This window comes from Vigna radiata, chromosome 8, assembly GCF_000741045.1.
Source record: "Vigna radiata var. radiata cultivar VC1973A chromosome 8, Vradiata_ver6, whole genome shotgun sequence".
NCBI lineage: Eukaryota > Viridiplantae > Streptophyta > Magnoliopsida > Fabales > Fabaceae > Vigna > Vigna radiata.
Window position 1 is genome coordinate 19,593,013 of NC_028358.1, and position 14,748 is coordinate 19,607,760.

Sequence of the window (14,748 nt, forward strand, 5' to 3'; positions counted from 1 at the left end):
AAACCCTAGAAAAGATGAAAAGGAGCCTAAGCATCCAAGAAATCCTCTCCAGAGAGCAAAATTAGGTCTAGTCGTTCTCCCCTGTCAAAAGAATACTTCTGAACTCGCAATAGGGGTATTTATAGGTGAGGAGCGCATCAGAAAACAGGCCCAAGTCTAGCGAGCCACCGTCGGGCGGTTTAAGTGTGCCACCCGGCGGTTTCCCATAGTCCTTCAAACCGCCCGGCGGCAATCGCCACCCCCCGGCGGTTTCCCTCAAGACCGCCCAGCGTCAATCGCCATGCCTACTCCTCGTCCTGGACCGCTCGGCGGTTTAAGTGTACCGCCGGGCGGTGCGTCGACTCTTCAAAACTTCATTTTTCTGCTCTTTTCTTGAGTCAACGACCTGTATCTTTAACTTCATTCTTTACTTTCTCAAATTAGCTACAAAACAATGCAAAACAAGTATAAAATCGCTGAAAACAGCTTTTGACTCTCCCCAGACTCATTTATTGAGTTTTGCTTGATTCTACGCTCATTCCAAGTAGTAAAGAGTGTAATTTGGTCCAAATTGACATATGAAAATAACATTTTTTCAACCTCCATCAAGCGCCACCGCTCAGCACTAGGTACCGCTGAGCAGTGGGAGCGATTTTGGAATTCCTCCTTTTTGGCTCGCCTTAAGCTTCATGAACCCTGTACCACTCAAATTCAACTCTCATATTTTGATTTTTATGCAATTTCCCTTCACTCCACTCACATATGCAACTATAACATAATTAAATCATGCAAAAATAAATTAAACAACTAGGTTGCCCCCAGGTAGCGCTTGTTTAACGTCACGAGCCTGACCCAAACCTTTCTAGCACTCATCAGTAAGTGCAAACCTTACCAACACCCATCAGTAGGTGTACCTTCCTATATCCTTCAGTGAATATTAAGTTAACTAGCATCCCTCAGTAGATGCTACCCAGTAAACAGTGTTCAGAAATATTCAAAATTACATAACCAAATTAATCAACAGAATCAATGTTTTTAATTTACTGGGGTGCCTCCCAGCAAGCACTTCTTTAATGTCATTAGCTTGACCCAATAAAGCTCAGGTTACATCTTCCATGTTGGTGTCTCTCTTACTTTCATCACACCAACTCATCAATTGCTTCCGGTCCATCTTCTTGACTCGCCTAGAGTGTGGAGGTTCAATCTCTATCACTCCTTTCTCTTTGAATCCTTTCACAACCCACAACTTCTTCTTGTATCTCATAGGAGTACCAAGCTTTAGTTGTGCATCCTCCAAGTCAAAGTGGACTATCCCTCCTTTATCAACTTTCTCTTCTTCCTTAACCTGCATTAAAACACAATTCTTACCTTTGTTGATCGGCTTTCAGATTTAGGTTTAGCCACTTGTGCAACCTTCCTTGCAGCTGATAACGGTCTAAAAACCGTTATTTTTATACTTGAATTTGATATCAAAACACACCCCTTATGGTTTAGAATGAGCTTAGAATCAAGCAAAACACTTTAGTTTGGTTTCTAGAGAGTCAAAAGTGGTTTTTAGATATATTATGCTGGTTTTACATTGTTTTAGCAGGATTTGATGAGAACTGAAGGATGGTAGTGAAGAAGGGAGGACTTAGACTCAAGAAAGGATGAGAAAAGAAGCAAAAGAAGACTGAAGTCCACTGCTCAACGCCAATTCCAGCGCTAAGTGCCAATTTTGAGGAAGAAGCCACTGTCTCGCGCTTAAGCGGTGCCGCTGAGCGTCCTGCGATTTTGAGGGCCACCGCTGAGCCCCGGATTCCACCGTTGAGCGTCCTGCGATTACAGGGGCCACCATTGAGCGGTCAAATGGGCGTTAAGCGCCTAAATGATGAGCTTGGGCTGAAATTCTATTACTTTTATTCGTTATAAATAGTCCTAGTGCGATCCTCAGAGTAATATTTTAGCAAGCAGAGACGTCCAGAGCACTTCTACACTCCTTGGAGGCGGTTTCTTGGATGCTTAGGCTCCAATTTATCAAATCTAGGGTTTACTCTTTCATCTTTTCCATTAATTCCATCTAGTTTCACCATGTCTATGGTGAATTAATCCCTTTGTTGTTGGGGAACAATGTAAATCCTTTTGAAACTCTCTTATATCAAATTTCTTATTATATTTACATGCTCTTATTATCAATTGTTTGGGTTTTCTTTTCTAAGGGTAATGCGTACATCGTTTAACTCATTCGGTGTTATGATATTTGATTTTGTCGATACGGAGACATACGGGGAGATCTAAAACTGATTAGAATTCTCTTGATAATGAAATACTACCTAGAGATAGGAGTAGGACGATCAATTACTTTAAGCTTTTGTACTTGAATGTATTGGTAATTGCTAGGGAGACTAGAGATAGTAAACTAGTAATTGGTAATAGGTTCTTTTCACCGAGAGATCGAGTTTAGAGTAAATTAGAAAGTTGCATGACATTGATAATAAAGCAAATTTAATAAGAGTAGTAGATATAAGGGGGTGGATAAGGATGAAATTGTAAACCCCAACAACTTCATTCATACATATCTTTTCTTTGCCAATTGATTCAATTTTGCATTTGCATGTTTATTTTCATTCTTTGCATTAAAACCCTAAAATCAATTTTTTTTCAAGTCTTATGCAATCAATTTACATGAAAAGATAATACCTAAGAGTCCTTTGGAAGAACGATACTCGGTCTTACCGTTTATTGGTGGTTGCTTTTCTTCCTTTCTTCACTTTTCCACCTTCTCTTGAGTCCAATTCCTTTCTGCTTCAACCTCCTTCATTCAATTCCTGATAAATCCTGCCAAATAATGGGAAAACCAAGCATAAAACCACCTTTGACTCTCTTATTTCCTAACTTAAGAAAAATACATGATTTCAAGCTAGTTTTTAAGTGATAAAGGATGTATTTTGTATCGAATTTAAGTATAAAAATAACAGTTTTTGAACCGGTATCAATAAGAGATGCCATTAAAAAAAAAAGTTGCGTATTTAACAATGTCTTGAGAGCTTACTTATCAATAACAGTATATTTAATTCTAAAGCCTAATTGTTCTTTGTGGCCCTAGCCACCATATTCATACACTCCTTGGGTATTTATAATTCATAAGATTTTATTGATAATTAAAATAAAAAATTAATTATATATTTGGTTCTTTATTTTTTTTAAATACCTTAACATTGATTAATGTTCGACTTTTTTATTATATCATCGATATTAAAAATTAAAATTCTAGAAAAGAAAAAGAAATATGAAGAGACTAGATAATTTAATGCATGATTCCCTTAAACCATGTGAGTTTATTTTTTCCTTATTAATGATATGAGAAGTAGTATATTTGTATGATTACAAAACAATACTAGTAAACAAGTATATTACATACACTAGATTGAAACAATTGGAAAAAAAAGGGGCTGTAAGGCTTAATTGGCCTTTCCGTATACACTTCCCTAGCTTTCTCCTAACCATTTAAGGCAAGTTACAAATTGAATTGGTTCCATTAATTTAACTTCAATATGACAAAGTTCATGCATCTGGTTATCATCTCTGCAATAGATAGCAATTCCAGGGAGATGTTATATGACTTGAGCAAAAATTATTGATTTCACTGTAACTCATCTGACTGTGTTTTCTTCTTCTCAGCAAGAAATGGTTTGAACATCATTATTATTCCAATTGCTTCAATTATGTTCAGGACAAAGAACACCATATTGGTGCCTGCAGTCAAATAAATGCACATCAGTAAGTAAGCTCCTAGCAAAAGAATAGCTGCATTGACATCATGGTCTAGCTAGCGGGGACAGCTAAAGGGTTTGGAAGGCCTAAAACAAGCTTAAGAATGAGGCCTAAAGCAAACTCAAGGGTTTTTGAGACCTAAAACAATTAGTTCTTATAAATATTTTTTGAGGTATTCTTTTCTTAGAGGCCTAAAGGAAGGACTTTAACTGTTTGAGCCTTGAACTGCCCTATTAGCTAGCAATATTTTATTATACCACTGAACACATGCTGTCTACTCAAACATATCTTGTTCTGCATTTACTTTTTTCTTTGTTTAGATAGTAGAGATAAATGCAACATCTCATGTGCACACAGAAAAAACTTCTTATATTAAGGGCTATTGACAAATAAATTAGTTGAGCATCATACCAGGGAGGAATGAAGCATCCATCCGCTTTTGTGACCAAGTTAATCTGCATTTACCATCATCATATCAGAAAATTAGATATAATTCTTAATGTATGATACTTTGGTAAGAAAGTATGTGGTTAAGAACTACTGATGAAAACTCTGCCAACTGCTAATGGATCATAGTGGAGTGCAGTAATTTCTATTAAAATATCTTTCTATGCCAACAAGGGTCAAGGGATACATTGGCAGGTAACATGCTACCTTTATCTTTCAATGTAGTTCACTATGAAAAAACCATATCATAAAGGAACTTAGAATGGATTAAATGAAAAACCTGCAAATTAACATGCCAGTATATTTGACATTTTTTGAACTGACAGGTAAATCTAGTAAAAGCTGAACATATCACAGGAACACTCACACTGCACCACCTGTAGCAGGACCAATAGCTTTGAATAGAGACATGCCTGTCATGGAAATGCCATTAGCTGCACCTCTTTGGTGTTGCTCCTGTATTCCAAACGAATATGTCATATATGTCACAGTCCATCAACAAATAGTCTCAACCATTGTATTGAATAAAAGTTGCAATAATCCAAAAATTTACCACTGCTCGGTTTTGTAGGAGGAACAAACCAGTTATAATGGTGGTCTAAATTCAACAAAAAAGAGTTCAATAAGTCAAATTTGTAACATGTAAAAACTTTCCTGAATCAATTTAAACACTCAAATCACTGTTAAACAGTTCAATGAACAGAGAGGTGCACTTACAGACAGAATATTCTTTAGAATTGAAGCAGTAACTATGACTATGGTTAATGCAACACCTGACAACAATGCTATGAAAGGGTAGCTTTGCAAAAGAGGTATTGATAACATCTGCATACGGGACCAAAGTAATTGGACATTGTTCAAATAACAAAAATTGAAATCTTAAAAACGGTATAATAGCTACAATTTGATGAAAACTAACCCCTGTAATGCGGGCAATTCCAACAGGTCCACAAGCTCTTACAACAAATGGATAGACAGAAATTTGGTAAATGATCATTGCAACACCTAAACATTGGAGAAGTGAGTTAGTAATTATAAAGTATCAATTGTACAATAGGAAAATGAAGATCAACGCTAAATGCAAAAGTTTTCTATAGCTTTGTCACTCTCAAACCCAAAATGCAGACAATTTTTTAAAAGTTTAGAACTATAGGAATAACTTTAATGTGGTTGAAGTGGTATCTTACAATGTCAATACTGTTTCAAACTGTTTATGATACAAAATAGCCTATCTTTCATGCTTCCTCTTTTGTAAAGAGAAAGATATAAGAATCTTGCAGTCAAAGTTATAGCATCTTGGTGTTGTACTAGAAAATTTTGGCAAGTAATGAATAAATAAGAAATTTTTTTCTGAACATTATTTGACCAAAGTTTGGCAATCCAAATCCTTAAAATTCACGTAAATGCATAAAATTTGTGTGCAATATTTGCAGATAAAAATTTAGGAAGGAAACATGTTATTGAAATAAGCAACATTGCAAAAATTGTTAGTTCCAGAGATGCACCTGTTATTGAAAGAACATTGCCAACATCATTTGTTGAGAAGTTCAAACCCCCCAGCTTTCGAGGACTGACACTCCATAATGAGAAAACCTAAAGAAAGCAAGATGAATGAATGTAGTTCTCTTAAGCAGAAAAAGAATAAAACTCAGGAAAATCTAAACAACATATATCAAAGGAAATGCATAGACCATTTGATAGACTTCTTTGGTCAAGAAATCTATCTATCACTCAAAGCCACACACACACAAAATACTAGACCAAAACAGTATATTATTCTAATAGTCAAGAATACACTGTACAACATCTAACTCTCAAGGGAGCACTCTCCCTCCACAAGAACAACGTCCCGATCAAAAGCTCTCCCTGACATAAGAACTCCATGTCTTCTTATAGAGGTCTGGCCAACCAACTAACCAACTAACAATTAATTCCTAAACTGTTTCCTTCAGTCCGGTACCCATTATATCCTATCACATTATATCCTATCACCATTTGTAACATCATCAAGATCAATGAGTGATACCTCTTGATAAGCAATATCATGAAGCGAGAAAACACAGTAAACTATGATAGATGACATCAAGGGCCAATTCAGGAGGAGGTTTTCATTCTTCTGAGTTGTCATGTCTTTGCCAGCTCCACTGTTTCCATTTTCCAAAGTTTCAGCATCTTCTACGGATTCATCACTAAAACTGTGGGTGTGAAGTGTTTCCTGTAGGTGTTTTAAACAATTATATTAATGAGGTAGACAAACTAGACAATATAGCCAATGAAAATAGTTCTACACTATAAAAAGTCATCAAAAAATTGTTACAAGACTAAAAAGCCACAAAACATTAAGAAGATAGAAATATATGTAATCAATGAAGAACCTTAGAAACATACCGGAATCCAGAAGCAGCAAATAATTACTAAAAATGCTACTGCTGATATTACAAGGTTGGGTAAGAGGTATGGAAACCTGCACAATGATTTATATGCTTTGGTAAATGAAAATCAGAGAATGATTAAAAGGATAACATGATAAAAAGACAAAGAAGAGAAGAAAATCGAATCCAATAAACCACTTACTTATCCCAAATGGAACCCTTTGAAAATAAATGTGGGTACTTCTCTACTGGCTACAATGAAAATTTTCCCAAAGTATTAGATAAACATGTGATATATCTGCACAATACCCACTCACACAGAAACTTGAGTACTTATCAATGCAAAAAAAAAAAAAAACAACAGAACATGCATGAGACCATTTTTCCTAGATGCATGAGACCATTTTTCCTAGATGCATGAGACCATACTGTAAAAATTTCTATTCCTCAATCAATTACAGAATTTCAGGCATTGACTTTCTCAATAAGCCAGAAGTCTTTCAATTGAAAAACAAACTCATCTTCCAGTATATACAAAATTAAAGGCTTTTTATGCAGGTGCATCAGATAGTTATACTCCAGATGGCAAAGATTATAGAGAGTACCTGAGCTAAATAGCCTCCCAATGCTGGGCCAATGATTAAACCTGTGCCCCAAGCTGCACTGATCTAAATCCAAATCACACTAAATTATTCTTAGGGAAATGTAGTTCTAAGAAGTAATGATATAAAAGGGATGATGATGCTAACTGTTGATAGTCCTAGAGCATGGTGTTCATCTCGAAAAATTTCAGTGGCATAGGCCTGTTAAATAAAGGAGTTAGCAAACAGACATGTACAACCGGAAGTTGAACTAGATTGAGCAAGAAATATATGAAAGTGCTAACTATTTGGTGTTAAAAATATGATACCTTCACTGGTCCAAGCATCCCATTTAAACTTCCAAGAAGANATCTTGTAGTAAGAGCCATCCAAAAACTAGTACTAAGGCCAAATAGTGTGTTGAAAATGACACTGAAATCAAGTAAGCACTAAGATTTATATGAAGCTGAACAAACAACTTAAAGAAAGCACCAATCCATTGAAAGATATACTTACACCACCACAACCCCTGTAAACATTACAGGCTTTCTACCATAGCGATCAGCAACAACTCCCCATAATACAGATGTCAAACATCTGCCAAGCATGAATGAAGAGCCTAAAACATTTTCATCACACAGGCCTCTCTAGTAAGTAACTTGCAAGGATTGTTGAAGACTTCAAAAAAATGATAATGATAGAAGTAATCTTACCAATATAACCAGCATAAGAACTGATATCAGCTTCTGTTTTCGCAATATTAAAATCTCTTACCTGAAAAATAAACGTTCCATCATTGAGGAATCTGGATATGTATTATACTCATCCATGACATAAATTTAAAATTAATCACAGCCTTAGTTTTGTAAGTATTTCATAACAAATGACAAAACAAAACTAAGAGTAGTAATCACTTAAAAATGGACTCTGGCATATTCCAAGTACTAAAGTAAAATGTATTCAAAGAACTTCCAACAATGATGTTTAAGCATTATTCATAGAACTTCCAACAATGTCACAAGATCAAAATATACATCGAGTTTAATTGATAGCTAAACTCACCATGAAATAAAGGAATGGAAAGAGAGATGATATAGGCAGTGCTGCAGAGGACAAAATAAAGTGCTATCAGAGCAGACTCAATAGTTTCAAATGACCAAAAGAATCAGAATAATGCCAACTGGTAAAACAGAGAAACAAATGCTGATTTTCCTTTCAAAATATTATGGGATCAGAAGGCACTGCTTTTTTTAGCCAAGGTACACAATATCACACATTTAAGATAGAGATGAAATAATCATGTAAACTTAATCAGTCACCACCAAGGGGGGTCCTTTTCCTGATTGATTTAGTTAAAACACTAGTATTGCAGTTTTAGCTTAAGATTAACTGTTAAGGTAACGTGTCAACGTTATTGTCAGTTTCAGTTTTGAATAAGCACCAAATTTTATGCCTACCTGGCTGAACTTTTAGCAACCCCTATGGCAAACTTTGTTTGAATGATGCAAAAGAAGATAAGAGCAGTCAAAAAAGTTAGATCATTCTCATGAGAAAGGCCCTTTGACAGTTAACTTCAAGTTAAAGAATCTAAACATTTAGTCAGAAGTTAGAACAGTAGCAGCAGCATTAGCAAACATCGCACTCACAAACACCCCAAAAGTCCCCAACAACAACACAGAAACAGGAAGCACCAACTTTTCCAGAAGTTAAAATGCTAAAAATAATGTCAAATGTTTACCACAGGACAACACCAATATCCATATGATAACAAGATTTTTAATGGGTACGCCTTGTCCCTCACTCAACTCTTTGGCCCGATCCACTTTGCAACCGGGGCAGTTATCGTGGTACTTCTTCCTCCCCAACAATGGCTGCTTCACGTTCTCCTCTCTCATGTTTGTGATATTGTTTCAGTCAGGTCCCTCTTTCCTATTACATGCATCAATCATTCAAACCCAGAAAAGATAATCAGAAAAGATAGCCACTTGCTAAGCGCACATTGGAGAATCAGAAAGGTTGAGGAAACAAACAGACATACATTCATGCACACAATCAAAGGAGGAACTTTAGGACCCGTTCTTGTTATAATGCAAAAGTACAAACATGACAACACAGGCTCTGTTCTCTCTCACATGTTAAATGACGCCACATGACAAATAATCCAGAGCCGTAGACGAACAAAACTAGTGGCATCATTGCACACGTCAGAGTGAAAAAAAATGTGCAATGGGGGCATTGATGAAGGTGGAAAAGATGTATAAGAAAGAATCGTTATTTGGTGTGAAGCTATTCAATCTACGTATCTAAGATCATATCGGTGATTAAAATAGAGAAAATGAGTAATAACCAAACAAAGGGGTCTTACATCTAAAGACAGAGATAGGAGGAATAGGAACAAAATGACGTCGGAAGTGAAGACAACATAATTGTCAAACACATTTTGAAGTGACATCAAATCTGTGACATACCTATGTATGGCTCTAATTTGATTAGGTAAGATTCCAAATAAAATTTGTATAACATGTTTAATTTTTGGTTTAAACACGTTCTTGATCTTTGATCTTTCATAAAAAATGCTAAATTCTTGACCAAGTAAATTATACCTTATATGCTCTAATTTTAGTTTTGTAAAAATGAAATTTTTTTATTTTGTCTGTCTGAAAAATACAGATAGATTCTTTCATATTATAATTTAATAATAAAAGTTTTTTTTTTAAAAAAAAATTAAACATTAAATATAATTTAATTTTATGAAATTTTAAACTGAAATTTGTATCTCCTCATGTACAAATTATATTTAGTCATGTAAATATTTTTGTGATATTTACAATAAAATTTGTTTCTAAAGTAAAATTAAAAGATTTAGGTAAACATAAAAGTAGTACTTATTGTTTGACTTTCTATACAAAGTAAATCATAACGTTTTTAAAAGTATTATGCCAATAATGTCTTATTCATTTAAGAATTTATAATTTATCTCAAAACATTGAATGGCTTTCAATAAAGTTTAAATATAGCTAAAACTGACTATAAAACTATACAAAAAGTATTAATTATTGCTTTTAAAGAATAAATAAATAAGAAATAAAGTTTAAATACTGACTATTTTTTTAAAGAAAATAATTAATAATAGTAATAATAATAATAATAATATTTGTATTCTTATAAAGTCATTATGACTTTTATTCATTAGTCACAATTAATAATCATACATAAAAAATTATTTTGATCTGGAGATGGTTGGCCACATATTCATAATTACATGCTAGACGACAAATAGAAGAGAGTAAACTTTGGCTATAACATCAGCCACAAATGAAGTTTCTTGATGTTACAGCTTTCTCCTTTAGTCAACAATTTTGCACTGTAATGAAGTAATGCAAATAAAACTGTTTTCCTGGGAATTTTAAAAATTAATCTTTTTTAAAAAAACAAATCCAAAATTCCTTTCACATAATATAATGACTGTTGGGTATTTTGAAAAGTGGTTTACTAAAAGAATTATAAGATTAATAAATTCATGTCACCTTCAATTGGAAAACCAAAAAAAAAAAAAATTATGCTCTTTTTTCAAATATTTTGTTGAAGTGCATTGATAGTGATATACTCAGCCAGTTTTCAAGTTTGATTTTGCTCTTTCAATCCTAACAAGTGGAAAACAACTCTGTAGCTTCATCTGATGACTTCTATTATTTATTTATTTATTTTTTCTGTTTGTTTCCCACCATTCACATGCAATCCAATGTTTGCAGTATTTTCATGAGTAGCATATTTTATGTTAGGTTTTTCTTCTTCTTCTTTTTTTGTGTTTTTTTGGGCTGAACTTATAAAATACCTTGATGTTAATGTGGTAATTTACTTGAATATATATTTTAAAATATTAAAATTAGTTTTTATCAGTGTACTTTTGAAAATATAATAAAAAATAATCTATTTATAAGTTTAAGTTTCAAGTAAAAATAATAAAACTAAACACCATATAAAAAAATCACAAACTCATTATCTTTACTTAATAGATAAAAATAACATAATGACACTGTCATGAGTGATTAAAGACAACAAAAAGTAATTAGGATAAGACCAAAAATTCTGTAAGAAATAAAAATTATAATGGTATATTTCATAAAGTGAAAATAAAATTGAAGGAAGAGCGAATAAGTGTATAATAAAAGAAAAAAAATAGTTTAAATAATAGTTACCTTACCATTATTTTATTGCTAGTATTTACTAATTTTTGTTATAATAATAATAGCAATAATGTTGTTAATAATATTAATATTATCTATTTATTTTATATTAAATTTAAAAACCAGGATTATACAGGAAAAAAATAATAAAATAATGATTAGTGATGGAATACAAGGTTTGATCTCTTGAAACATTTTATACAAAGAAAAATTATTCATGTACATAAAAAAAAAATATCAACACAAGAGGAAATGAAAGTGATAAAATTAATTTAATGTGTCATACTTTCTGCCATACTTTCATACTTTCCATGTTTGTCACACACTTAATACTAAGCTCCTTTTTATCTTTTGGGTTTTTCTTATCTTTGCTTAAATCATTAAATAGATTAAAAGGTTGCTAAATATTCCTTTTATTACACCTCCTTACTTTTTTTTTTTAAAGTTTGATGGGGTCCAATTAAATTGAAGGTAGAATTGCACCGAAAGAATATATATTGAAAGTAAATTTTAATCTAAAAAGCACAATAAAAGTAAATTCTTTTATAACTTTTATTTATTAAAGGTAATAAAGTTAACCATTATCATGTACTAATCTAAGTTGTATACTAGTGAATTCTTGAGTCATAATGGTTAAAATGTCACAACATAAGGAAAAACATGCTTACACAATGATTTCTTAGGAATATTTACCAACCAATTTTGCCTCAAAGTTGATAATTTTGATGTGCAAATATATATATATATATATATATATATATATATATATATATATATATATATATATATATATATATATATATATATATATATATATATCTAAAATAGTTGGAATAAGTGATTACAAAATAAGAAAAACTTAATTAGAATTTATTTGCTACTAATGAAATCATTGGATAAAAATGTTTATTAACTTATGGTAATCTTTAATGAAAAAATTCATTTGTTTGTAGTTAAATGTTCTGCAGCAATAAATTCAAAAAAAAAAAACCCAACTTTCATTATGTCTTTTTTTATCTACAACAGCAAAGGGTTATTAGCAAATTTTTTAGTCATTTTGGATCTTTGTAAAAATAATTATAAGTTATCCATCAAACTTCGTTTTGAGGTAATAAACCATCAACTCCAATCAATAGTCAACATGTCTTCAATGTCATATATATTTGCAATTTAACTAAAATTAATAAAAACAAAATCATCATAATTTTCAAATAAACTAGAATTTAGTGATAATTTTGATATACAACTTTGTTAGAAATTTCACATATAAAATCAAATCATATAAATAAAGGAAAATGATATTTTAACACCATTTTTTGACACCATTTTGACACTGCACACGTGTCAAAATGTGATTGGACGATTTCAAATTAAAAAAAGTTGAGATAGAGGTATATTTGGAAGAGAAAAACCAAAGTTTGTTTTTTTAATTTGAAATCATCCAATCACATTTTGACACGTGTACAGTGTCAAAATGGTGTAAAAAAATGGTGTTAAAATATTATTTTCCATAAATAAATAGATAATCTTTGTCTAATAAATCAATAAATTTTATCGGAAGAAAATTCATACTTCCTTATTTATCAAGTTATCATTATAAATAGATATTACAAGATATTGTTACACAAATAAAGTGCTGATATATTTATTTATAATAAATCAAATTACAATCACTAACCATGTTTTTAATTAGACTAAGAATATATTTTTTAAATATAATAACTAACAACAATAACAATAAATAACCATAATAATATTTCAATAATCTCAATAAATTTGTAAAAGTAAATTAGATTTAATTATATTTTCTAATAAATTTAATCTATAAAAGGTCAAACATATTTATAAATATTCAATAAAAATTAAGTGGGTTTAAATGTTATAACTAGTTAAAATCCAAACAAACACGACAAAATCTAACAAACAGTGATTGAAGAGTGGTGGATGATCTTTCCAATCCAATGACATCTATTTCGCACTCAATTTTCGTTTTTAACTTCGTTGAATAATATTACATCTTTAACTTTGTTTCCTCGAATAACCTTATATTGATTATATCTTTGTTGATTGATGTAGCCTTTCATAATAATACATAAAAAGTCTTCTAATGCACCTATTAGTTTCGGTTAAACCGAAATCATAAAAAAAACGTAATGATATTTTTATAATTTTTGTGAATACGTAGACTTCGGTTCAAAAATACGGAAATTATATGTAGTTTTTGGCTTCAGTTTAAAAAAATTAAAAAGATTTATGATAAATACATTTATGAACACGTCTATGACTTCAATTCTTTTCAAAATTCATACCTAAATTTTTAAAAAATGATCTTTTTATTTTAATTATTATTTGAATAACACCTATGACTTCAATTTTATGAGAATCAGTGTCATAGAGTCTTTATGTTTCCTCGATTTCATGAAGAACTGAGGTAAAAAATGTGAACCAAATTTCAAAAATATCATTAAAATTTTATTTTTTAATTTTTTTGACGAGCTTTAGGCAACTATTCTTAGTAGAATCGATGTCATAGACCAATTATTGCTTTAGTTATTAAAATAATCTAAGCAATATGTGCTCTTAGGGCAAAAATTCGCGAAAATTCATACACCTACAATTTTCTTCTTCGTTGCTCACGAACTATAGCACCATTTGTGCTCCATCACTCTGAATGCCATGGTCGTCACCTTTAACGCCGTCATCAATGGTTTGAACCCATCCTCACTAGTCTGAAGCTGTTCCACACCTTTTCTTTCATTCTTGAGCACGATTCTTCACCGTTCATAGTGAGCTTTGGTTGCTTCATTCGAGACCTTTTTTTGAGTGTTTTAGAGTTTGTTTTGGTTCTTGAGACTAATATGTTGTTTGTATTTGTGTCCATGTATTATTTTTTTTTTTGTGGTGGAATTTTGTACCATTCCAAAATGCAAATTGTTGCACCGTTCTCCATTGTTGTTTACCTTTCACTCTTCCAAGTTCCTATTATTGTTTAAAATTTATTTTTTAATATGAGCATATAATTTTATATAACTTTTAATACATTTTCATTTTTTGTATGTTGGATATGTGATTAATAATTGTTCGGTCACCTATTAAAGTTTTCCTTGATACTCTATTTTCTTTCGGTGTTAGACCGTTCGGTCATCCTCTTAACATTTTCTATTCTGATGAATGTGGTAGTGTGTATTTGGTTGAATTTGGTTAATTAAGAGAATTCTAGTGGAGGAATGTCTCATGATTGAAGATGGTTGGTAAAGTATGAACATGGTCAGACTCTGCTGTCGTTTTGATCCTGATATTTCGTGATGATGCTTTCTCATGTAGAGAATGGTTACTCATGCGTGGGAATGACATGAGTTCCGCGGTCATAACACTAGTAAAAAATAGGGATTATACAGCGCACATTATGCCACGGTTCACCAAAAACCG

At 31.9% G+C, this 14,748-nt stretch overlaps 1 protein-coding gene and 1 long non-coding RNA gene across 2 annotated transcripts in view; both read right to left on the reverse strand.

Annotated features, from left to right (window-relative positions):
* The window catches only part of LOC111242235, a 5,631-nt gene extending 2,893 nt beyond the window's left edge, over window positions 1-2,738 (reverse strand). The window contains exon 1 of the long non-coding RNA XR_002669004.1: window positions 2,695-2,738. This is a non-coding gene — a long non-coding RNA (uncharacterized LOC111242235). The remainder of the gene's footprint in view (window positions 1-2,694) is intronic.
* A 523-nt stretch (window positions 2,739-3,261) lies between these two features.
* LOC106770769 (protein ZINC INDUCED FACILITATOR-LIKE 1) lies at window positions 3,262-9,164 on the reverse strand. The gene is made up of 17 exons (XM_014656565.2): window positions 8,871-9,164; window positions 8,195-8,235; window positions 7,846-7,906; window positions 7,649-7,751; window positions 7,462-7,564; window positions 7,301-7,354; window positions 7,157-7,219; window positions 6,754-6,803; window positions 6,568-6,643; window positions 6,206-6,394; window positions 5,685-5,772; window positions 5,099-5,184; window positions 4,897-5,004; window positions 4,733-4,777; window positions 4,547-4,635; window positions 4,144-4,187; window positions 3,262-3,714 (listed from the first exon to the last, which is right to left on the reverse strand). The coding sequence occupies exons 1-17, from the start codon at window positions 9,025-9,027 to the stop codon at window positions 3,602-3,604; spliced, it is 1,470 nt and encodes a 489-aa protein (XP_014512051.1). The 5' UTR covers window positions 9,028-9,164; the 3' UTR covers window positions 3,262-3,601.
* Window positions 9,165-14,748: the final 5,584 nt, after the last annotated feature.